The sequence below is a fragment of the Argiope bruennichi genome, chromosome 4 (genome assembly GCF_947563725.1).
Source record: "Argiope bruennichi chromosome 4, qqArgBrue1.1, whole genome shotgun sequence".
Lineage (NCBI taxonomy): Eukaryota > Metazoa > Arthropoda > Arachnida > Araneae > Araneidae > Argiope > Argiope bruennichi.
In genome coordinates this window covers 2,776,448-2,801,677 of record NC_079154.1, presented here as the reverse complement: position 1 = coordinate 2,801,677, position 25,230 = coordinate 2,776,448, and the positions used below count along the sequence as shown (strand labels likewise).

Here is a 25,230-nt window from a genome sequence, read left to right as displayed (position 1 = left end):
TTTTTAAAAGGAAGGTCACCGAAAACAAATCTCTCTTCTGGTAACGCGGGGAATCCCGCCAATAGGAAAGGTTACACAGTTTTTGTAGGTAATCAATTTTATCCTAGAAATCTTCACGTCTTGTTATTAGTCGCCGAAATTATTATATTTAATCAATGATTTTATTTCATTTTGGTTGTGAACCGATATCGGTGAGCGTTTCAAGCAGTACAACTCTCGAGACATGGCTGGAGCTTTCGATTTTTCAGAGAAATGCCCTTGGAAAATATGCTTTTCATCAGCGGCAGATTTAAGCATTTTGCAACCCTGTACAGTACAGAACGTGAGGCATCTATTTTAATAAGTTAGTTAAATGTTTCGCATTTCAATTTATTTCATTTAAATTCACGTTAATGTTTTATTTTAGGTTAATGTTTCGTTTTAGTGATTTCTTAAAGATATACATGTTTTTATTTTTTTGTTATGACTCATGGCTGCACGGTCCCCACTTGTCTACTCGCTATTACTTATGCAGATTCTCGATGTTAATAAACATCGTGATAAAAATGTGAACGTAATAAAGTAGATAAGACCCTGAGTAAAAACAATAAGAACCTGATAATAATAAACTATTGATATTGTCCTAGTTCTTTATTCTTTCTAAAATCTGTATATTTTACAAATTTATTTGTTCCATAATTATTCTAATAGCATTTATAATCCACTTGCTTACCCCCCCCCCTCTTGGCCCTAGGAAGCTGCCTAATCTGCTAATCGAAAATTTTCTTCTGCATTTCACCATGCCCAAAGCCTAAGTCGAAAGGTAAAATTTATTGTCTTAATTTAACAGTGATATACAAATTGTCAATTTCGGACAATTATTGTTTTTGTGCCTGTAGATCCGCGATGAATTAGCTTAAGAGTACACAATCAATCCATCTAGTTTGCAAACTCGATTGCGAGAATCGAAGGTGTAAATAATTCGTGTAATAATAGTAAATCTCCTCTGCGGGAGGGCGATATATGAAAAATTGAAGATGATACTTTTTTATTAACGAAACCTTTATGCACCGTTCGCGAATGGAACCTTTATTTTTCAGAATATCTTTGTAAAGTCAACCACATGAAGAAACAGCCATCATCTTTTTTCCTTCGAGTGTTCTAATCGGTTTAGAAAATTGTCGTCATCCTTCGTAAACAACATTTAATCTATGTACGGACATACAGATTGTTTGTAACGATACAAAATACTCCTCATAAATTCGTTTCTATGCAAACGGGTAAAGCATTTTTATGCCAGGTGAACATTAAAAATTATTGCTTGAAGGATATTATTCATCCTTTATTTGAAATATTGTCAATACCCAAATTCAACTCCGGATTTTTACAATTTATTCTGCATAAAAACACTGTATAGGCAACCAAATGCATTATCGAAATTCCATATTAAACTCTCTAACGTTGGCTCAATAGGTACTCAATCAACATAAAATATAATTCATTATACCGTTTAAGCCTTTATTTACCGGACTACTTTACCGTTTCAAATTTATTTTTGATCCATTCGTTAAGTTTTAGTACAGAATAAACCCACGAAGAAAAAAACTTTTTAATTAATTAAAATAATTTAATTAATGAAATTAATAATAAAAGATTTTTAATGTTATTTTTTAGTTAAAATCTGCTGCTTTCGCTTCGAAATACGCTCTTCGGGTTTATTCATATACTGTTAAGAAAAAATAGTCGATATGAGTCAGATTTAAACGTACTTTAAAGTAGATACCGTCGGCAATGAAAGAGTTAAAGCAATTTTCTTATCGGAAGAATAGGCCTACCTCTAACGGTTTAAGAATCGGCTTATTGGGACATGATCAGAGTGCACAACTATATAACATGCAAAGAAGTGAAGTGAAATTATAAAAACGCAACCATGGTCAGAACTTGTTAGAATGTATGTTTACTGCCGCAATTTTCAATTACTTTGAAATCCATTTAAAACTTTGATGCATTTTTACGTTGTCATTATTTTTTTCAATGTTGACCTTTTAATATCTGGTTTCCTGAAAAAGATTTACCCGATGGATATACCGACTTTTCTGTACTGCGGGAGAAAGCTTTTCTCCCCCAAAATGGTTGCGAAAAAGCCCTTTCATGCATTGATTTATGCAACGCTACGAACCCTCAACTTCCGCGCTTCATTCTTCCTCGAGATTAATGCTGGCCCCTGAAGCTTCGATTTTAGTTGCGAGCTCAACCTTCTGTAACAGAAGTTTGCTTTCAGATCTCTCTCTCCTGGATAGCTTACTCTTTTTATCCTTGGCCTCACCCCCCCCCCGCTCCCTCTTCTTCTTCTCCTTCCTATCTCGTAAAAAAAAGAAGAATTTTAGCTTCGTGTCGTGTTTGAGGCCCTGTATGAGGGAAAAGATGAGATAATTATGGTGCTTTGACGAGAATTTTTTATTGACCGTTTAGATTTAATAGCTGGGTGGACTAAATTAAATACCTGAGGTAATAAAGTAGGAAATTTTGGATCGTAAACTTTCTGCGTTTTGAGTCACATCTCCAATGGATTTCTGAGTATATGTACTGCAGTAGCAAAAAATGTAAGCATTATTTTTTTTATTCTTCTTCTTTTCCTTTAGCTGGAATATTAAAATTTTTATAAAATGCAACTGTATGACCAATATTATTTTCCTAAATTCATTAATATAACAAAAAAAATCCCATACATTGAAGATTTATTCCTTATGGAATGTTTATTCTTATCTGTTATAGGCTAACAACATAATTTGCAAACATATTTCTGACCAGCAGCTTTTGGAAACTAATGAACTTGTTGTACTACTAATTAATTATTTGCCGAATATCATACCAGAATGTATATCATCCTTGTATGATAACTTAAATACTATTTGCTTTCATTAATCTAACTGATAAGTGAAACTTTTGGTCGGAATATTTCTCTTATATAAATACTACAGATAATTTAAAGACTAAAGAAATTTATTTACTTAAAAGTCATTCTATTCCTGTTTGAATCTACTCAACATCTTTTAGAGGTATATATCAGGTAAGAAAGAAAGGAAGAAAGAAAGAGAGAGGAAAGAACGAAGGAATGGATCAAGTAAAAAGTCAATACTTGTCTTAAAACATTCTGCTGATTATATTAAATTTCCAATCGTTAGCAGGAACAAATGAAAAAGTAGCCATTTCTAGAACTTCCTACTGCTACTAACACCAAAAAAAATATGCAATTATAACAGAAACCATAACTGACTGTGATAACGCCAGAGACAACGTCCTTTGATGCCTTATAGCAAAATGACTCAGTCCAGATCTAGCAATGGCATGTACTGCATGCTTTAATCGATGCTCTTATATATATGTATCTAAAAATTATTCCAATCTTTTGTATGTACATTGTTTGTATGTAATATAACCTGTAAATAAATAACTGATACCTTAATTCGAACTTTTTACTGAACCCCACACACTGTCAAACTTATTTAATGTCAAAATGGTATTGTGCAGCATAAATAACATCAGAACTTCGCTCTTCCTGATTTTTGAAAAAAAGAACACAATTCCTTCTCATTACAGATTTTAAAAGAATGATGAAACTTAATTTGATTGATAGGAAAAAGAGGTCTGATTCAAATGTTTTGAAACGGATATCATTATGCTACGGTTGGTTGATTTAAGTTTTATTGCTATACTGCGCCAATCATAATAATATCATATATTTAGATATATCAAAACTTAAATATATATTTGTTTTGTGTTAATGTTAAATAACAAACAGAATAAATAATAGTAAGGAAATTTTATAAATAATTTCAAAAATATTCTATTTAATGCATAAATAAAAAGCTTTATCTGCTTCACTTCACTTTTTGCAATTTTTTTGTCTTCCGAATAATGTTGAAGGACGCAATGATGACTCCCCCTTTTTTCATTTGTTTAGTTTTAATCTCATAGGAAGGAAATGGGTTTTCCTGAGCAATTACAAATCTTCTTTCTTTCTCGCAGATTCATTTTTTTATGTCTGTATGTTTATTCCGAATGATGGAGCGGCTGATTTCAAAAAAATTAGAAAACATTCGAGGAAGCAATCAGGAAATTGTTTCAATTCATTCTATTTTCAGGGAAATCAGTTTTCCGTTGAATATGTAGAGCGTTCTCACAGTAAATACATTTTTTATCTTTTGTTGCTCAAAAATAATGCATTATTTCGGAAAACATATTCCTCAGTTAAAATATAAATGAAATGATATTCGATAAACATATTCCTCAGAAGCCTGATTTTGCAAAGTTATAAACGTATACACATTCATCCTTATTAATAACTAGCCGCCTTTGGCGACCAGCCGGTTCGCCAATCTTAATGTTCGTTTAAATTTTAATAATTAAATAGGTTGAACCGGAGTTTAACCCCCTTCTTCGCCAAGTTGCGATAACGCTCCAAAGCTGGCAATCTTTATTATGCACTATAATTGAACATCTGCTCCTTTGCTTTTGAACATTTCGCAAGGTCGTTGTTGGCGATTTTTAAAAATTACTCCAAGCAGGAGGTTAAACTCCGGTCGTACCATTAAAAATTTTACGCAATTCCAACTTTAATAGAATCTTCGGCAAAATATTTTAAAACTTCAAATTTTGATAGTCATATAATTCACTCATAATATTATAAGGGCCTTCAGTCATAGCCTGATATGTATCTCTCTAATTTTCTGTTACCCCTCGTAGAAATTATGCTTTAAATTAAAGTGTAAATGATTAATCTGCAATTAATATAATAATATTTTTTACTGAAACAAAGCATTTTTTAATACTATGATTACTGATAATAGAGTCACTGAGCGTTTAGACTTTATGGGCACTAAAGAATATCTTTCTTAATTTATGTAATATCTCAAGAATTTGTCAACAAAAATTTCTCAGATTCATCATGAACAGATCGATTCAATAACAATGTTTAATTTTAAATGCATCAAACACTAAAAAAATAAAATGAATCGTTTAAAATAATCGGTCGAAAACAGGTTTGAAAAAATACTTAAAAAAAGATGTACTTAAAACTATAAGCATATACAAAAAAGTATATAACTAACATAAATACAATTTAATTACAAAAGCATCCAATTAACCTAAAAATAATTTAAATCATTGAAAATAGGTTAAAAAAAACTACTTAAAAAACGATGTACTTAAAACTATAAGCATATACAAAAAATATATAACTAACATAAATACAATTTACTTAAAAAAGCATGCAACTAACCTAAAAATAATTTAAATCATCCTTTGGTTGCCATGTCAACAGTCAGAAAACAATGCGCATGCGTGAATTTTCTTCGCCAGTTACGTTAACGCAAGTGCGTGAATTTTTCTATGCCAGTTGGGGTAACGCTATGCAGATTATACATTTTTAATTTCCTTTATTCTGTATTATTTTAATTCAAAAGTACTTCAGAATGAATGTGAAACATGGATTAATTAACAATGTTTAATTTTAAATGCATAAAACACTAAGAAAATAAACAGAATCGTTTGAAATAATCCGCCGAAAAATGTTAACCCTAGCCTCAATTCTGTTGGGAGAAAAAAATAACTGAAAGTTGGCGGTGGGGAAAATGGAAGATTTTTTTGGCGGGAAAGTTAGTTTTTAACTAATAATTAAAATTTTAATTAAAATTTCATAAAAAGGGACCCCAGGTGCACATTCCCGACCTCTAAGGTATACATGTACCAAATTTGATAGCTGTATGTCAAATGACCTGACCTGTAGAGCGCCAACACACACACACACACACATTGAGCTTTATTATAAGTACTAGCCGCCTTTGGCGACCAGCCGGTTCGCCAATCTTAATGTTCGTTAAAATTTTAATAATTAAATATTTTATGCAATTTCTACTTTAATAGCTTCTTCATCAAAATATTTTAAAACTTCAAATTTTGATTATCATATAATTCATTCATAATATTATAAAGGCCTTCAGTCATAACGTAATATGTATCTCTCTCATTTTCTGTTAGCACCCGTAGAATTTATGCTTTAAATTAAAGTGGAAAGAATTTATCTTCAATTAATATAATAATATTTTTTACTGAAACAAAGCATTTTCTTATAATCTGATTACTGAAAATAGAGTCACTCAGCGTTTAAACTTTATGGGCACTAAAGAATATCTTTTTAAATCTATGTAATATCTCAAGAGTTGGTCAACAGAATTTTCTTAGATTCATTATGAGCAGATCGATTCATTAACAATGTTTAAATTTAAATGCATCAAACACTAAGAAAATAAAACGAATCGTTTAAAATAAACGGTTGAAAACAGGTTTTAAAAAAACTACTTAAAAAACGATGTACTTAAAACTATAAGCATATACAAAAAATATATAACTAACATAAATACAATTTACTTACAAAAGCATGCAACTAACCCAAAAATAATTTAAATCATCCATTGATAACGTTGTCATCGCAACAATCAGAACAGAATGCGCATGCGTGAATTTTCTTCGCCGGTTACGTAACGCAAATACGTGATTTTTTCTACGCCAGTTGGGGTAACGCTATGCGGATTAGAAATTTTTAATTTCCTTTATTCTGTTTTATTTTAATTCAAAAGTACTTCAGAATGAATCTGAAAGATTGATTAATTAACAATGTTTAATTTTAAATGCATCAAACATTAAGAAAATAAACAGAACTGATTGAAATAATCCGCCGAAAAATTTTAACCCTAGCCTCATTACTGTTGGGAGAAAAAAAAACTGAAGCCTTTCTCGTTTGGCGCTGGGGATAATGGAAGATTTTTTTGGCGGAAAAGTTGGCGGTGGGGAAAATGGAAGATTTTTTTGGCGGGAAAGTTAGTTTTTAATTAATAATTAAAATTCTAATTAAAAATTCGAAAAAAGAAACCCCAGGTGCACATTCCCAACCTCCAAGGTATACATGTACCAAATTTCGTAGCTGTATGTCAGACTGTCTGGCCTGTAGAGCGCCAACACACACACACACACACACACACACATTGAGCTTTATTATAAGTATAGATAGACCAGATGCCTAGGGTGACCAGTTGGTTCGCCGAGATGAGTGGGTGCTAAAGTGTTCAATGAAATATCATTTGCTCTTAATGCTTATTTCAATAAAATACGAAGAACTTCAAGTTTCGATAAACATATCATATTATTACTATTTTTTCATTCGGTTTTAGAAACTTACACAGTTCAATTTAACTAATTTTCTATCTTACACGATTCTGCGCTTTCCATTTTACTAATTTTCTATCCACAACTTTATACATTCACATTGAAGAGCAGCAGTATTTATAAATGTATGCACTGTAAAATCTTTCCACTATTGTGTGATTTTGAAGTTAAATCTTCATCGTAAATGTTAGAAAATTTTTTTAAAAATTTATAAAAAGCATGATGCTTTATACATAAATTTACTTAGTTTACTAATGATAGAGATGCAAATCAAACATATATTTAACATAATTTTTCTTCTTCAGCTTTCGATAATGAAAAAATCAGACAATTAAACATTTGATGAAACATTGAAAACAGTTTGGGTTTCATTCATAGCAATGAACGTATTTTATAAGATGCTAAGAATGTACTTGCAAATTGTAGGTCAAATGGTCTGGCCTATAAAGCGCTAGTTAGTCCTTTCAAAAACATTTTTCTTTATTTATATTACTTATATATTAAGTTTTATATAAAATTATTACTTATATATTAATATATATTAAGTCCCATTTATATTTTTTTATTGATCGACAAAAATGTCTGAAACTATGTGATGGCGAAATAATCACATATTACAATGTGCGAGAATTATCTTGATTTGAGTTTATTTCACGTTGTTCGACTTTCCACTTTAAATATTAAATTGCAGACCATTTATTAATTAAGACCATTTATCTCCCTAAAGATTCACCTCGGAAAGAGTCTAACAAAGTCACACTTTATAATAATGATTTAAAAAAACAGAAATTCCTGATTGACTTATTTAAAAAAAGAAAAAGAAATGCTATATTTTTTCTAGAAATCTTTCTTATTAAATTGCGATATATTTGATAAGAAATGGAAACTAGAAAAAAATTTATTCAGAACTGAAAAGAAAGGAAAAAAAGGTAAAAAAGAGAATTTTGAATCAACATACTGATTCTAAAAAATAAAAATGGTTTTGCTCCAGCTCGCAGAAATGCACGCAGCAACTCTGACGGTATTCTATATTACCTTAAATAGGATTATTTCGGGACAGGCCACGTCATTCTGAACAGCGTTCTGGTGATGCAGCTTTCACCTGAGTTCTCAAGCTTATTTAAGCTTCCTTATTATATTAGAGAGAATACGTTGGGCCCCGACACATTTAATGCACACCAGACCCGCTTATACGGCGGTGGTTCACTGAAACTGGATGTGGAATCAGAACATTCCGTCCAAAGAGCCAAGATGTTAAAAATAGAACCAGTGCGGTGCGCAATTTTTATGAAAGAAATGGGTTCAATACTTCATTTGCGAAATTTGGATGCGGAATGTGGATGTCAGGAAGCAGTCTATAATTTATGTGCGTTCACTGTGATTCCGATGCAGACTGTATTTGTGATTCATTGTTAAATAATTTTAATCTTTATTTCACTGTAAATCACGCGATAAAATATATTATAACTATGACCTTTGATAATAATTATCATAGGTCTTCCGCACTTTAATTATTAAAATAACGGTTGACGCTAAAGAGAAAAGGATTTTAAATCTTGTTTTTTTTTTTTTTTTTTTGTTGTTGTTGTTGTTGTCCCAACTTTCTCCATGTGTGTTATAATTTGCCGTGCATGCGGGACAATTTATAAGAGTCAACAAGTTTTGCAAAAATATTTCTGGTACAAAAAATCAAGAAACACTTTGAATGTATTTTTTTTATGTATATTATGAATGAATAATTTAGCTGTTAAATAGTGGTTGCAATAAAAAAAAGTGCTTTGAGCACTTTTCCGAAAATTGTTACAACTAGCCCAGTCTCCCTTGATGTTCATAGCTGTCACTTTTATTCGCGGGAGAATTGAATGCTTTTTTTTTTTAGATTTAAAACGATAGTGTGTCAAAAATATTAAACATGATAAATGGACAAGAAAAGTAATTTAAAACTCGTAATAATTTTATCAGTGCATTTATTTAATCAATTCCAGTTATCTACTTGATTGTTAGCAATAAATCTGTCTCCAACGGTTTAGAAATCAGCTTTGATTTGATGAGAGTGGGGGACTTAAATATTTTAGACAAATCAAAATATAAGTCAAACATTTCTATAGTTCCATTATTTTTTTTATTTATTATCATTACAGAAGAATATAAATTTCCTTATGCGAATAATGCAAACGATGTTTTGGTTTATTTCATATGTTTATAATACTACGTCTTGACCAAGCAATGTTACACTTTTAAAACATCAGCACTTGTAACGTACATTACTTGTAACGCAAAAAAAAGTTTCGAGAATGTTGGATCTTTTAAAAAAAATTATGCCTATTTTTCGGGTGCATATTTTTTATGAATAATTATAATTTTCTTTTTCGACTTCTGAAGCTTTGCTTTACTGTCAGTTGCTTTATTTATATATATATTAATGGTTCTGAAATTTTTAATCGCTCTATTTTGTAGATAATTCAGATATGTATTAGTTTTAAAAAATTTTAATATCTTTGTGAAGCATTTATGTTTTCTTGTAATATTTTCGATTATAATTGATCCTAACCCCATTCTTAAAGATAGATACCGTTCTTAATAAAGCACTGTGCACATGAATGCTTCTACGCGTATAGTTAAAAAGGAAATAAATTCCTTTCCAGGATAAATGCACAACCTTGTGAATTTGATATTTAATGTTACAACTTTATAGCTTCCTTTTACGAATTTATTTTAATAAATTATTCTTAAATGCTATTTATACTGTTTTAAAACGCGTTATTAGGTTCATATTTAGTATAATATATTTGACATATTAATAACTACGCAAATGTTAATATTAAATGTTATTTATAATTTTTCATTATAATTTTCTTTTTTTACGAAATGATACTTGTTTGAATGAATGCTTTTGTTTGTTTTAAATATTCTTCCACACACCTATTTAATACAACTCAAATGTATATGACAATATAATCATACCATGTAGCTATATGGTATATAATATGATTGTAGAGTCATATATATATATATATATATATATATATATAGCTATACAATATTATGTATAATTAGTAATACCATATAGCATTACAGATTTAGAGTTATTAAATCAGCTTGAGAATTCTCATCTTCTGCTCTTAAAGTTCGCGTTCAGAAGTATGCTCCTAAATTGCCTCAATCGATATCAAAAGAGACTCTGAAAGTATCTACTGCTGCACCGATTTTAGATACTTCAGAGTCGTCATTTGGGAAATTTGTATTCCGAGAAACAACACTTACTTTACTATTAAATTATAAAAAGCATTTACGAAAGTGGCTTTTTGTCTTCTTAACATGATAATGTTCTTTGACTGGAGACTTTCTACAAACTATAACATGCAAAAATTATTTAAAACTCTCCATAGGACAAATCTTAAAATTAAAATTAGAAAATTCGGTGTATAATTCTTGGGAAGAAGATACCCATTAAAAATAAACTTTTAAAATTTAATTTGATTTTTAATGAATGATTAATAGAAAAGTCAAAATTGTTTCCTCAGATTATAGAAGACCATTTTTATATCATTTTAAAATATAATGGAATGGCTTTGGAATGGTATCAGTTATATTTATTTAAAATGTTCTCTAATGCAAATAATTTTTTATTTGTTTTTATTGGACTTTTTCATTGTTTTCATTGGTTTTATATCTCAAATATAAGCTTTACAAATATGTTAAACGCATGTGCATACACGTTATCGCTGACAGAAGAATCAGGTTTAAAACATCGTCTTACTGCAATGCCAGATTGAAATTTTGAAATCCCTTTTATTTATTTCGTTATTTTATACTATTTTTTAAGTTTACTTTAAATTATAGCTGCATGCACGCAGAAAAACGCCTTTAATGCTTTGTTTGAGTGGTAAAGCTCGAGGAAATAAGTATTAAAAAAATTTTAATGTTATGTTTTGCTTAGAGTTGATTGTAAGTACATATTAAAAACATTTTTATAAATAATATTTCTTTTATCTTGAAGAGAGATAACCGGGCATGTATTTTGGAAAAGTATCGCTGCCCGTTCATGGATTGGATCTAAAAGTGAGATAGGTTATTAACTTTGAGGCAAAAATTACAAACGGAATTTCCTTAACTTAGTTTGTTGCATTCTTGAGTTATTACGTTCATAAGATGCACAAACGCGTGGCAGAAAGGCTTAAAAGTTGAAATTCCTAAGAAGATATTGAACTAGTGTTGCCAAGAATTATGTCAGGTGATTACAGCATACACTTGATTATAAATGACTTTGGATTTCCTAAAAAGAAACATATAAAAAGTTGTTTTTGCTAAAGTAAAATTTCTTAAACACTAAAATTATAAACAAAAGCAAAAAAAAAAAACTGTTTTCTGAAAAACTTAAACATTCTGAAATTAGGAAATTATCTGACCGAAGCGCTATCCCTCCCTTCTTAATCAACCGATCACACCCATCGTCTGGGGGGCAGTGTGATTGGAGAGAAGATAAGAGAAGGAATCATTAAGAACAAGCCTGACACTCATTTTTAAGGGCGTAGGGAAAAAAATGTAACACGCACTCATATTTAGTGATGGGTCCAAACATGAAAAGGATCACGCAATTTTTAGAAGGCGTAGATTGCTTTCAGTTAACTCTCATTGCTAAAAGGATACCGGACCGTTTGAAAGGAATTGCAGATCGTGCCTGCTGACCATTAAAAAAGAAATCATAACTCAAATAGTTATGAAATCAATGAAGGTTTTCTTAAATGTTAAAATATTAGTTTAAAAATCGTTATATTTATAATTTAATATACTTTCTTATTATATAAAGTGGCTTAAAGTGATATTCATTTTTCACAACATAATCTTGCAAATATTACTTCACAATGCCTTACTTTTACTAATTAATTTAGAGGTCTGTTATAATAGCTATAAAAAACGAAACTTCATCTATCCGTGCTTCTTCATTTATTATATTCATTTATATTAAACATATTCCTCAGCAGAGTAAAAAAATTTAACACACATGTCATTTGGAGGAATGGGTATCTCGCAGAATTTTTTCACATTTTTATAAATTAAAAATTAGAAGAAATTTTAGTGTTTTTCTGCGGTAATTCCTAAAATATAGTACAAAAACAATTTTTACACCTTAAAATTTTTAAATTATGTTTTCAATCATATATTTTGTTTTACTGTAAAGAATTCTTTCTGCCTTTAAACAATTCCTAAAATATATTTAAATGTATTTTGCTACACTTTTATTTGAATACTGAGCTTCAATCAGTTTCATTATTTTCCACCTTGATATCTGGTATTTGTTGCTTCTTATTCTGTTGTAATCTGATGAATTAATTAAGAAATGCATAGTTAAATAAACAGAACTACATAATGCTTCTAAAATAATATGAATTAAGAGTCTGCCGAAATTTAAGAATATTTTGTAGAGAAAATCTTTAAAACAAAGTTACAAAAAATATCTAAATGGAATTTTTCAGTAACAATTAAGCTACGGCTAACCACCTGGTCGAAAGATATATAAAATATTCTTAAAAACCGTCATTCTTTAATAAAACTAATCATTACAATGCTCTCAGTGTAAAGGGAAAATAATATTAATGAATTAGGCAAAATCTATAAAACTCATAATAATACCAATGGTCTGAGTCAATTACTTGTAAAGGGATTGGAGTTATGGTATAAAAGAAAAATATCAAGGAAAAATGAAAAAATTATTCCAACAGCTCAATAATGGCTCTAAATGTTAACATTGGCAATCGTAAGATGCGCGATGGATTCCTAAATGGAAGTGTGGGTGTTTGGCTTGCGTTTATTATAATTAGCTGATATGAAACGCTCCACATAACAAATAATTATAATTTTAATAAAATTTAATTTTAGGCAAAATATCTTTTCTGTCAGCTAAAGCTTGAACAATGAACGCATCAAAAACGTTTTCCATTAAATGCACATTTATTTGAATCCAAAGCCTTTACTTTCTTTTAGGAAAAAAAATGGCATTGCATTCATCTCGTATTACTCATTTCTTAGAAATAATTAATTAATAAACCTTGCATTAAGCTTTAAACCAGTTAATGTTTAATTAAAACTCCCGATGAAAAGAAAAAAATAAGTTTCTTTTATTTATATATATCAAAATATACGAAAATAATGTTAAGATGTATCTTCAAAGAAGAATTAATAAATCCTAGTAATAATCTTCACTTCCACTGCGAACTCACTTCTCAGTTAGTCTTTGTTTTATTTTATTTTTTTTCTTTATTAATCAATATACGGTTGTTTATTGTAATGAATATCTGTTAGAGACAATGTTTAATTGTTTTTTAAAAAGTAATTGCTTCATCGCATATTTATAATGTGTCTGACTTTTTTTAATTCAGTTATATCTGAATATCTTAAACGTGTTCAATAACAGATGTAATGAAGTATTCTATATTAAATTCAAATCAAAAATAATATCTTAGCAATCTATTATGTTTAAAATAATAAGGAAAATCACACACAAAAAAAACGAATCCTTAAATCTAAACAACTAGTAAAATTTCAAAAATTCTCATTAGACATGAACGCTTAATATCGAAAACTGTCTATTCTTTACTATTCTCTGTCTCCGAATTAGTTTTAAAGACTCTACTTCACCAAACAATCTCTATGGAGCGTAAGGGAATTGCTACATATTTCCTCTGCTACTGGGTCAGTTTTGGGCATTTTTATTTGATATGAGAGCTTCTGACCTTTAGATACCCCAATAATCTAAAAGTTTCGAAAAATATCACGCATTTTAACTCAGCTCCTGCTTTAACAACTGGTCCAATATCCGTCATTTTATTCGCCAATCAATGCATTTGAATTAATTAGAGAAATAAAAAAAACATTTCTCAAGCCGCAGCTATTGATGTAATTTCGTCATTTTTTTTAATCCCATATTCATTACACCGAGTGCAGTCAATCAATGATCGCCTGTTGGCCACTTAATTCAATTTTTAAAGTAAAAAAAATCATGCATATTATTTCACTAAATATTTTCTCTGGGAGATAAAATTGTGAGGGAGTCCTACAATCTCTATCAGTGAAACGATTTCGCCAGTTTCTGTTCCATTTGAAAGCGAATCATGCTCATATATGCCATCAAAAGTCGCCCTCCACATTCTACTTTTTAGAGATATAAAATAAAATCTTCGCCCAACCTCACCTACTGAACCCATTTCGGCAATTCGTTTCATCCGTTTGTTTGTGTAGCGAACCAATCAGAATATTTACTTTTATTTTTCAAGTATAACTTAATGTAGTACTTTCATTTGACATGAAGATGCCATTCATCAAAGTGAATTGACATAATGAAAGGAATATTATAAATATTATGGAGGAAAAGCTAATCACCGAAGGTAGCTAATTGCCATCACTTTGTTAGTTTATTAATTATAGCTATAACATCATCAAACAACATTATTTTGGATACACTCAATTCAAACTCATATAAAATACAGCAAATTGAGCAAACCAATCCGTTTTGGATTTAATAGTGCATCTTGCAGAAAGAAAAATAAAACTTAAAAAACATGCAAATGTGAAATGACATATGTAGTTATATTTGGCATGTGATCATGATTTCTGAGTCCTTTCGTACAGAAGTTTAATAAGTCATTTTAATCATTAAAAATCAGGCGAAATAAAACAGTTCTTGTTTAGTGAACATTTACAATAACCGCTATCTCAAAAATAGCTTAAACATTTTCATTAAAATACGAACCTATTTCTCTGTAATCATTTTCCCTCACTCCTTTTACAAAAAAATTATTTGGCTGATGTAAGGTACAAAAGTTTCACAGCTTAAGAAACACATTACGGCAAGAGCATAAAGGAAATGAGAATTTGCTCATTTGCTTAATCAGATCATTTCAACTCCAGCAAATCCATAAAAGAGCCCTAACAGCACTTTTAATATTTTTATGGGAAACGCGTGCATAAAAATGGAACACTAGCTACTCTTACAGCTTAGCTAAAAGTTTAAAATGAAAGAATAAAAGCATTATTTTACTATTAATGCTTCAGGGGAAAACAGTACTTACTTCCCAAATTTACCCTCGAAAGATGTGTTCTTTAATGCAAAGACTCACTGCACTGGATGCAAACAGGTTGCTCTATCCTTTGGGCTCCAAATTCTTTTCATTATTTAATATCATCATTTTGGAAAAATTATAGCGTGATGCTCAAAAGAACTTTAATATTTTAATTTTTCAACACCTTTTCAATTTCCACTTTTACATTTCTTAAAGATATGTCAAATAAAGAAAATGAAATTCATCTTTGTTATGGAACTTTTCATTTAAATGTTAGAAAAACTTGCTTAGAAGTGCTTTCCGTGGATAATGTGCTAGCTTACATAGAAAAGGTACCAAATTTTTGTGCCAAAGTATGAAAAATAGTTCAATCGGCCGCATCTATTGTATCTGAATTCTGATTCATTTATGATTACTGAACTGGAAGATTCATTTCAGTGTCATTCAAATATGAGATGGCTACATTTGGCGAAAGATCACATTACGATTTTTATTTCACGCAAATAACTAGAAAGGCTTAATACATTTCATTCAGTACAAAATGCAGATAAAAAAGTTGAAAACCTCGAAACGATCAAAAAGTTAAAAATTATCCTCCTGTAATTGCAATTGGTAAAAAAAAAAAAAAATGCAGTTATCTAGAATAGAGGATCGTTTTGATCTCGGATCCCAAAATATTAAAAAATCAATATCAAGATTCTAAAATTAAAAAAAAAAAAAAAGGATTTCATATTTCTCTTAAAAACGAATGTTTCTCCCCACACCTTCCCTGGTCTCACAAATTCTCGAATGATATCGAGAGGCAAATATTATCATACCTTCAGGCAGATTTTGCTTGAAAGCTCCCCTATAAAACTCTCTTCCTTGCTTCAATAGCCTTGCAGCTGAGAAACAATCGAGAAGATATGGAGAAACCCTTATTTAATTCTACGTGACTTTCAGAATAAAGAACCGCGGTTCAGTATTTCATGAAGATATTAAATCGAAGTCAGGGAATGGCAGGTACCAGCTTTTTTAATTTATAATCTTCTTCAATCAATATTTCCAATGTTCTTCTGAACAGAAGTCAAAAAAATACCGAATACTTTCAGAAATAACTTGTATTTTAAGTTATTCAATGTCATTTCCAATGACTCCTTAAAATTATCTTTTTACTGGAGATAGAATTCATATTTTAATCTAACGAGGAAAGAAATGCCATGCCCATTTTTTATTATAATGGAAGTTCAGCTAGGAAAAAAGGAAATGGATAATGATTTTTACAGTTCATTCTTTAATACTTCTTTCACTGAAAATTCTTTTTAATTTTTAGTAATTCTGCGAAAAAGATTTTCGCATTTAATCTAGATGGATCAGAAATATATTAAATAAATTGCATCAGATGTAAGAAAATATTCTAAATCATTTTTAAATAATCCATGATAAAAAAAGCCCACTGGAATTTTAAATTAAAGTCATTCTGATAATATGTAGCCAATATCATGAGTGAGGCGGTTAAGAAAGTTACTTTCATAATTCAGAAATGAAAAAAAACCAATTGCAAATAAATCAATGCCTGTAATGGATTCAATTCTTATTCACGAAGTTCTTACTCAATAAGTCTGTATCAATCAAATTTTGTAGATCATTGATTATTCTACTGAATAAAGTGAATGCCCAGCGCATTGTAAATTAATAAGAATGTAGATGTTACATTATTTTCTCAGTGACCTTTATCACGCAATAATGAAGTTTTGCAATTTTTTTCCATTCAATTCGACGATTTGGTTGTACAACATCTATTTCAGTCATCTAATGGCAGCAATATAAAATAATGATGCATAGTATTGATGCAAGTTGTTTTATAAATTAAACAAATACTGTGCTGACAAAATATATTGCAATTTTTAAGTCAATACATTAAATAATATGCAAAACTCATTAATGAATCATTTATGTGTCAACTGTAGTGATTTCTAAATCTATACTACTTCAAATAGTAATTCTTATTTCTTTTTTTTTTTTCTTTCTTTTTTTTTTTTTTTTTTTCGCCTTAAAAATAGTGTTTAAGAAAATGCAACTGCTGGTCTCAAGATTTCGCAATAAAACAATTAAAATAATATAGTAAATATATATTCACAATAAACAAGATAAAGTAATGAATTGTTAAATTAAATAATTATAAGCTGTATTCAATTTATAAATTAAGAAAGAAACCTCAAAAAATTCTATTACGTTTGATGTGCAAAAAGTGTTATAATTAACTATGCTTAGAAAGATCACTCATTTTATTTGCATCCTTCTTACCAAAACTGTGAAACTGTTTTTCAACGTCAAAAGCTTTACAATGCACTTTTTATGAATTTTCAAATAAAACTGCTGTGAATAAGAAATTCGGAGTGCACCAGAAACAAAAATATACCGTTGCCATTAGACTGGAATGAATTATCTAATCAACCTGAAATAACAGATACGCACGCTAATGTCCACCGTTGAATGTCATAAGCTTGTCGTTGAACATCATAATGATGATATGAGTGAAATATTAAAACAATAAAGATCTTCAAAGCCATTTTCTATTAATTTGATAACAAATCGATGCTGCTTAAAATCAGCTTTAAATGCTTTTCAAAAAGGTTAACTTTTAAAGTGCCTTTGTGAGAAATTGAAAGCAATGTCAGATGGGAATTTAATAATAAATAATTTTTTAAATGACGCTTCTTCCTATATTAACCAGAAAGAAAGCTACGAGGAATAAACTCTGAAAGGTAAAGACATAGTTTTGAGTAATTTGCCAACTGTCGCCGGCATTTTCTAAAGGAGAAACATAACAGCAATAAAACTTTGTAGATTATATATTTTAGATAAGGCACTCATTAGAAATATTTACATATTACATTAGACATATTTATTTTTCTTTATTAATTGTTAAGTGCAAATAAAAATTCATAAAAATTCCAAATGTCTACATCTTAGTTTAAAAATAAAGGAAATTTTAAAAGGCCAATCATGCATATTACTTATTCCGAATTATTTTTGCGTATTATTTTAATTCGTGAATAAGTTGCTTGATATTGCTTTCAGAAAGGTTGATTTTTCCTAAAGGGGAAAATTCAATAATAAAGGCACATTTCGTGCATGGAAATATTCTATTGGCAGATAGACTCCTTATTAAAACAATGAGGACCGCAAACTTTGGAAACTAAAATTAGGAAAACATTCTTATTCCATGAAAATAAATGAAACTACAGTTTGAATATAAATCATGGGTACCACTCCTTCAGAAACTGTTTAACATTTTCATTGTCTTTAAGGTGTGCATTTAACTTATGCTTGTTCAAAAATTGCCAAAATTCAAAGGTACCAGCATATAATTTTATGTTTTCCTCGACAAGTCATATGCATGCAGAGTCCCGCCTCCCGAAATTTCTCGAGAGCCAGGGGAAGGGTGCAATGGCGCCCCTGTCCGGTAACCGAGAGGGGCGAAGAAGTTGGCAGCGTCATTGATGAAACGTCCGACAGAAAGGTAAGAGGTTCGCTTGAAATTTCGAAGCCCCCTCTCCGCCGACGAGTACGGTTCGATGCGAACCCTCTCGAAAACGCACCGCGTGAAAGTCGCCGCAAAGTGTGGCATGCAAAGTGCGCTGGAGGGGAGGGGGGGGGGTACAAGGGCATCGTGTCACAATGTGGGGCAGGGGCACTCAACTGATATGCAGAGGAACATGAGGACACGAAGATGAAAAGGAAGAAAAGAGCTGTACTCACATGTCCCGAGAGGTGCGAAGCACAGAAGTCGAATGCGAAGAGGAGAGCAGGGGGACGCGAATCGATCCAGTGGCGAAGGGGACGCGAGGGGGAGGTAAGAGGGGAGATGAAAAGTGGCGGACTGTGCCATCTGGTGGTCACGGTATCCGTTACGCAGTAGGAAGATATCTCATTGACAGATTATTAGAATAAGTTTCAATGCAAAAGTCCTTTGAAGTTCACGCATGTTAACGGAACACAGTTGGCGAAGGTATCATTTAATTGGTGCCATGCGTCCGGAGATGGAAGGAGATGCGGCTTAAAGTTTTATGAAAGGCCACCCGTCTGGATCCTTCGAAATAAATAAGCTGCAACTAAAAATGATTCAACAGCATTATACCAAAGATTAATTCTTGAAAGTGCATGTCACAAACATTTTAAATATTGCAGGTTCTATCTGCGATAATTTAATTTATTTTTAATTATTGATTTAAGATGAATCCTTGACATTTATTCGTGACTTGATGGGATGGACGGAACAATTCTTCCATAGTTTGAAATCAAAGACTGCAACTTGTTTGCATCCTTTTCTGTTGACATGCGTTGTGCGTGATATCTTCAGCTGCAACACTTATGATTTATATTTGATCCATATTCATCATACCATCTTCCGTACTTTTTACGTTTCATTTCATCTCTTTCTTTTAATTTTAATTACTACAGTCCTCAAAGAGAATATCATTGTGGTAGATCGTTTATATTTAGAGATTCATAAAGTTAAGAAATTTAATTTTAATAACTATTTCTATCATTCAGTATTTTCAATTTCATCCTAATCTTTAAAATTTTTTAATTAAAAATACCTTTTTTCACCCGATGATATGTAGATTATATCAAATCATTTCTTCTTCCCTTTCCCAGCATTCCGTCTCGAAATACGTTGTTAACTGTACCTTGAAAAAATTTTCATATTTAATACAGAGTATCACAAAATCCTTTTTTTTATTTCATTTAACCACTAGATTCCAGAAAATTTTTAATCTAGTATTTTCCTAAAGTAAACTGTCTTTACTTTTTCACTATTTATGCAGCCATCATTCCATACTTCGTTTTGTAATATAAAAGATGCATAAAAAATTTTGCCGACGCTTTAAATAGCTGCTTTATAAAATCTGAGAACACACCCGTGTCACTGACTAAATGAATGTATGCTTTCCATTGATTTTCAGTCAAAGATCATCAGATTCAAAGAATTAGAAAGAAAGTCTCTGAAAGCATTAGAAAACATCGAGGGACTAGCTGCGATTGGAGTCAAGAAATGGGTGTCAATTGGGAAAAGGGTGAATACGAGTCAGTTGTTTTAACTGTTCCTTTTTCTTCCATTCTGTGCATCAATGATAATATGTTTACTTTTGAAATGTATAACAATGCATCAATAACGTACCTACTTTTTGAATGTCGATCCAATCATTTTTACACTGTAAAATATGAGGAATTCCATATTTCATAGTTGTATTAAATGAAGAAATCAACTATCAAAACATTGCTAATATTATTATTAATATGATTAATATTATTATAGTCAATATTATTTAAGATATAAAGTATATAATGAATATCATTAAATATTTTTAAAAAGTTTTTAATCCCTCGTTTCTTTACAAAGTTGTGAACTCAAGATCATAAAATTTCTCATTTATATAATTTTTAACTAAAAATGAACATTCTTTTCAAAATCTCGAACATTCTGCTTGATTCTTTTTAGTTACGTTTTATTTAAAACTAGATACTATTGTTAATTTGGACGAAATTTTAGTCATTATTTTTTTTTCTACTACAGTTTCAGTTTGTCTCGCTACTTTTTCCTTTTTGCCGCCAAAGTTTCACACATTGCATATGATTGTGTGTATTGCTATTGGCGTTAACTGGCATGTTTTATAATTTCATTTTCTACAACTCGATGATTAAAGCAATGTTTGTCTGGGTATTTTCTAAGAAATTAAAAAAATATTAGTATTTAAAATTTTAATTAGAATTTTAAAGAAATAAATTTGAACATTTTTTCCATTTAATAGAAAATTATTAATTTTTTTCTGCAATATCAATAAAAAAAATATGAATAAAACTCGAAAGTCTAAATGTTTTATTTTTCTCTTATTTTTCATTGTATACCGAACTGAGTGTTTAGAATGCAGGTCAGATCATTTTATAACAGTTTACCAGTAGTAATAAGAGTATAGTAGTTAGTATTTAAGAGTGCATTTTATTTCAGAGACACTTCTATTCACCTAGAGTGACACTTGGAACACATATAATTCATTTACTTATTAAAAATATTGTAAACATAAATCAACCGTAGCCTGCACTTTTCTGTGCAAGTTTCAGTCGATTCTTTTGAGTACTTATAATAAACTGATCGATTGATATGCAAATTAATTCTCATGCTCCAACTGCTAACCTAAGAATTAATTATTTTTCGAGTTTTAAGGATTAACCGAAATTATCAGAAATGAAGGCACATAAAAAGGTTGTACTTTAAGATCATGAGAAAATTTTGTCGATTATTAAAATACCAATCATATTCAAAACTCAGAATATTCAACTATCATGCATCCAGGAGAACCAAAAAGTAATTTGATTCTTTTTTATATAATTCTTTAACTCCGAACATTGAAAAGAATTACATCGTCATTAAAAATGACACAACATATTCTTACAATAATATATATATATATATAATTACGACCTATGTGATATATAATCATATATATAAAGGATTGCGATTTCAAGAGTTTAGCTAACATGAGTAAAAACATGTAAAATGTGATGGAACTTCTGCCCAATCATTTCTGAAGTCACCCAAGGTGTTGAATTTAGGTATAAATGCCAGCGTGCATCTAATGCAATTACTAGATGCCAGTTCACGGGACAGCTGTTTTCTTCTATTAATTAAAATAGCTATTTTGGGATGGAATTGAAAACGAAGGTACCTTCAAAACATGTTTCGTAGTTGCTCAAATGATTGCAGATCCAATTGCTGTAGAAGCCATGAAAGATTACTGAAATTTTTAGAATTACTGCCATTTGCAATATGTTATTAAGTTAGCATCGCCAATCAGCAACAAATCACCACAATTCCTGTTTATAAACAGCATTGAAGTGTTTTGAATCTTCGTTTCTATGCATTTCTCTGCGCTGAGAATCGCTGTGATTGTACCGGTGAAATGTGCCTTACTTTCATGTTTCAAGTGAAAAAGAACTCTTTCCGCGCTGTCTCTGTTTGATCAGCATCTGAACAAGCACCGAATAAAAAAATAAAAAAAATAAAACAAAGCTGTAATCTATGGACATGACTGCATTCTTTTGGGACAGCTTCTTCACCTTACGAACAAGGAAACGTTTAACACAGGACATCTGAAGCAGTTCAAAAAACGATTCCTAACTGTATGTTATGTGGCTGCTCGAATTTATCAGTAAATGCATCTTTCGTATTCACTCCTTTCGTTACTCATGATTTAATACTCCTGATGCAGGTGAGGAATAAAATGCAATAGTAATTTTTTGGTCCATTTTCTTCTTCTCTTACAATACTACCACCCAACATCTTTCGAAATTCTTCATCTCGTCATATTTTTATCCATATTTTACTCGGAATATTTTTTAAGCTTTTAGCGAAAATTCACTCAGGTCTTTAAAAAATTATTGTTTTAGAACAATAGGAGTGAAGTCTTCAATTTATTAGCCTAAATGCTGCTCATTTGTGAAATAATGGAAACGCTGAAATCTTAATCATTGCTTCAGGTAAATGGGAGGAATAAGCAGATGACTCAAGAAAAAGTGTTATGGTGATTTTATTGCTACAAATTATTTTGTCGAGATTCGATTTATACAAAAATTCTAATTTAAAAAAACTAAATTTAAAAATGATTGTAGCAAAAGTAAACGACAATTTTGGAATTAAAAATGTCTATGAAGATTTATTATTAACATTCGCCACTTTTATTAAATTATATATAATTAATAAATAAGCTGTAAGTATTTTTAGATGTAATAAGAACTGAAAAAATGCAATCATTTCAAACATAATTTCGATAAAAGTATAATTTTAAAAAAGAAGCAGCATACAATATCTTGAATGCACTCAACAGTTTAAATAATAAAACTTCATGTAAGATATTCAGAGTGCAATAGAACCTATGTATAAGATATTCATAGTTTTTAGAGGAGCAAAGTTTGTTGCACTTTTATAGAAGGCATCGCGCGGCAGAAAGTGCCAGAGTCAATTAAGGCTCTTAAATAGTTATTCACTCTTAGATGGAGGACACAAGTGCGTGTTTCATTAGCAAAAACACATTAGAAATGTAAGCATTATTTTTTATTTCCAATTAACCAATATAAATTTGCATTTCACTTAATGTTAAAAAAGTAGTCTAAAGAACCAAAGAAAAATTCAAGCAATCTGTGAATTAAAAAAAAACATTCAGATTTAGATGGTTTTATTTTGCAAAGTGATTACAACAGAATTCAGTTTGTTTGTTTTTACATAGCTTTAACACGTGATGTGAATTATCAAGGTAAATGCACAATGATGAATAAATTATATTTATATACCATCATTGTATTTCACTAAGCAAGGATTAAACTTAAATATAATAAATAATTTTCTTGACGAAGTTTTAATTATATGATTATTACGAAATAGAATAAGACATCCATTTTATCTTTTTTTTTTAATCTTGTAAAAAACTTTAATTTTGTAAACAGAACATAACTTTAAGTATGTAGATGATCCCTAAAGGGCGATATGAAAATACATCCAAGTTTTCCTGGAGCAATAATATAAATTTCGTAAAAATTCATATTCAAGAAAAATTGGGGATTCAAGTTTATTTATGGCATCAAAAATAGATTTTATCATTACAAGGCGCTAAGTTAACTCTCATTTTAATGTAGACCATCCATTATGAATATTTTTAGAATCATTTTTGGAATAAAATTTCAATTTTTATCATGACAAATGGTGTATAATAAAGATCTGCTTATATTACATTTTTTTTACTCCAAATGTCTCTACTATGGGGCAATTTATTTTCAATATATTTTGGTGTGTATCTTTTTATATTTTTATTTTTCGGGGGAAGCATTTGAGCAAGGTCAGTTCATCTTGCGGGTTCTCCCCGAACCTGATGCAAACGAGAAAGGTTCTTGTATGATCTGAACTCCATGATATGCTTTTGTTGTTTGCGGATTGAAGTGAATCGCATTCTTGATAGAAGTTATAAACTTAATTCTACCCCCTATTTACAATAAGCATGATACCTTTTAATTTTTATTGCAGGCATTTATATCAAAATGCAGGATACCATCTGCAGCATTTTTTTTATTTCATTTGACATATAGTTTTCAAGTAGTGCGATAAGAATTCTTTATTGTACTTAAAGATAAATCTATTTTGCCATCAAGGAAACGTATCAAAATGACTGACGGCTCAGCAACATCACAGGATCAGGTGATATTTACCGGTTATCTAAAACGCCAACTACTTCCCGTTTGCAGCAGAAGGGCATCGTGTTTCCAGCAGGACGTCCACTTCTTCCTCGAGTTAGTGTGAAAGGAATATGCTTCCAAAAAATGTGTCGGCATACCGTCACTTCATCAGACAAAATATCATTTGATACCATATAATTTGAACTGACTTATTTTTTAGAATGCTCATTCTTTTTCAAAGAAAGTTTATTTAATATCAACTGTAATTTATAATGATAAAAATTCTGAATAACAGTAGCATTTGCACTCTTTCCATTTATTCACTTTCTATTGTCTATAATAATAAGAACAATAAACAAAACCAACTGGAATGCCTAAATCAAGTTCTGGAAAAAAGAAAAAGATCGAACTATCATTTAAAAGTAAACAAGCAGAGTACTTTTATGATTCAAATTTCTTTCTTAGCGTGCTATTCGTCATGTATATATCCTATCAAAATAATTTATATGACAAGAAGTTTAGATGAAATCTCCGAAAATAAGTAGGCAATTAGAAATTCTTCACATTTCTGAAAAGGATTCGAGAATTGAAGAAATTTAATAAGCTGAGGTTTAAAATTTAGACAAGCATTATATAGAACAGCAGAAATAACTTAAAAATATTAAACTACAAGCCATCCATGCCGACTTTAGTATAAAAACAAATTATTTTAAGCACGTTTGCGTTTATGTATGCAGGATTAATGAAACCTTCCTAC

General features: G+C 30.1%; 1 protein-coding gene across 1 annotated transcript in view; it reads right to left on the bottom strand.

The window, feature by feature from the left end:
* The window catches only part of LOC129966577 (cGMP-dependent 3',5'-cyclic phosphodiesterase-like), a 123,804-nt gene extending 104,753 nt beyond the window's left edge, over positions 1-19,051 (bottom strand). Inside the window, exon 1 of the mRNA XM_056081038.1 lies at positions 19,008-19,051. Coding sequence (XP_055937013.1) covers positions 19,008-19,009 — 2 coding nt within the window. The 5' untranslated portion in view covers positions 19,010-19,051. The remainder of the gene's footprint in view (positions 1-19,007) is intronic.
* Positions 19,052-25,230: the final 6,179 nt, after the last annotated feature.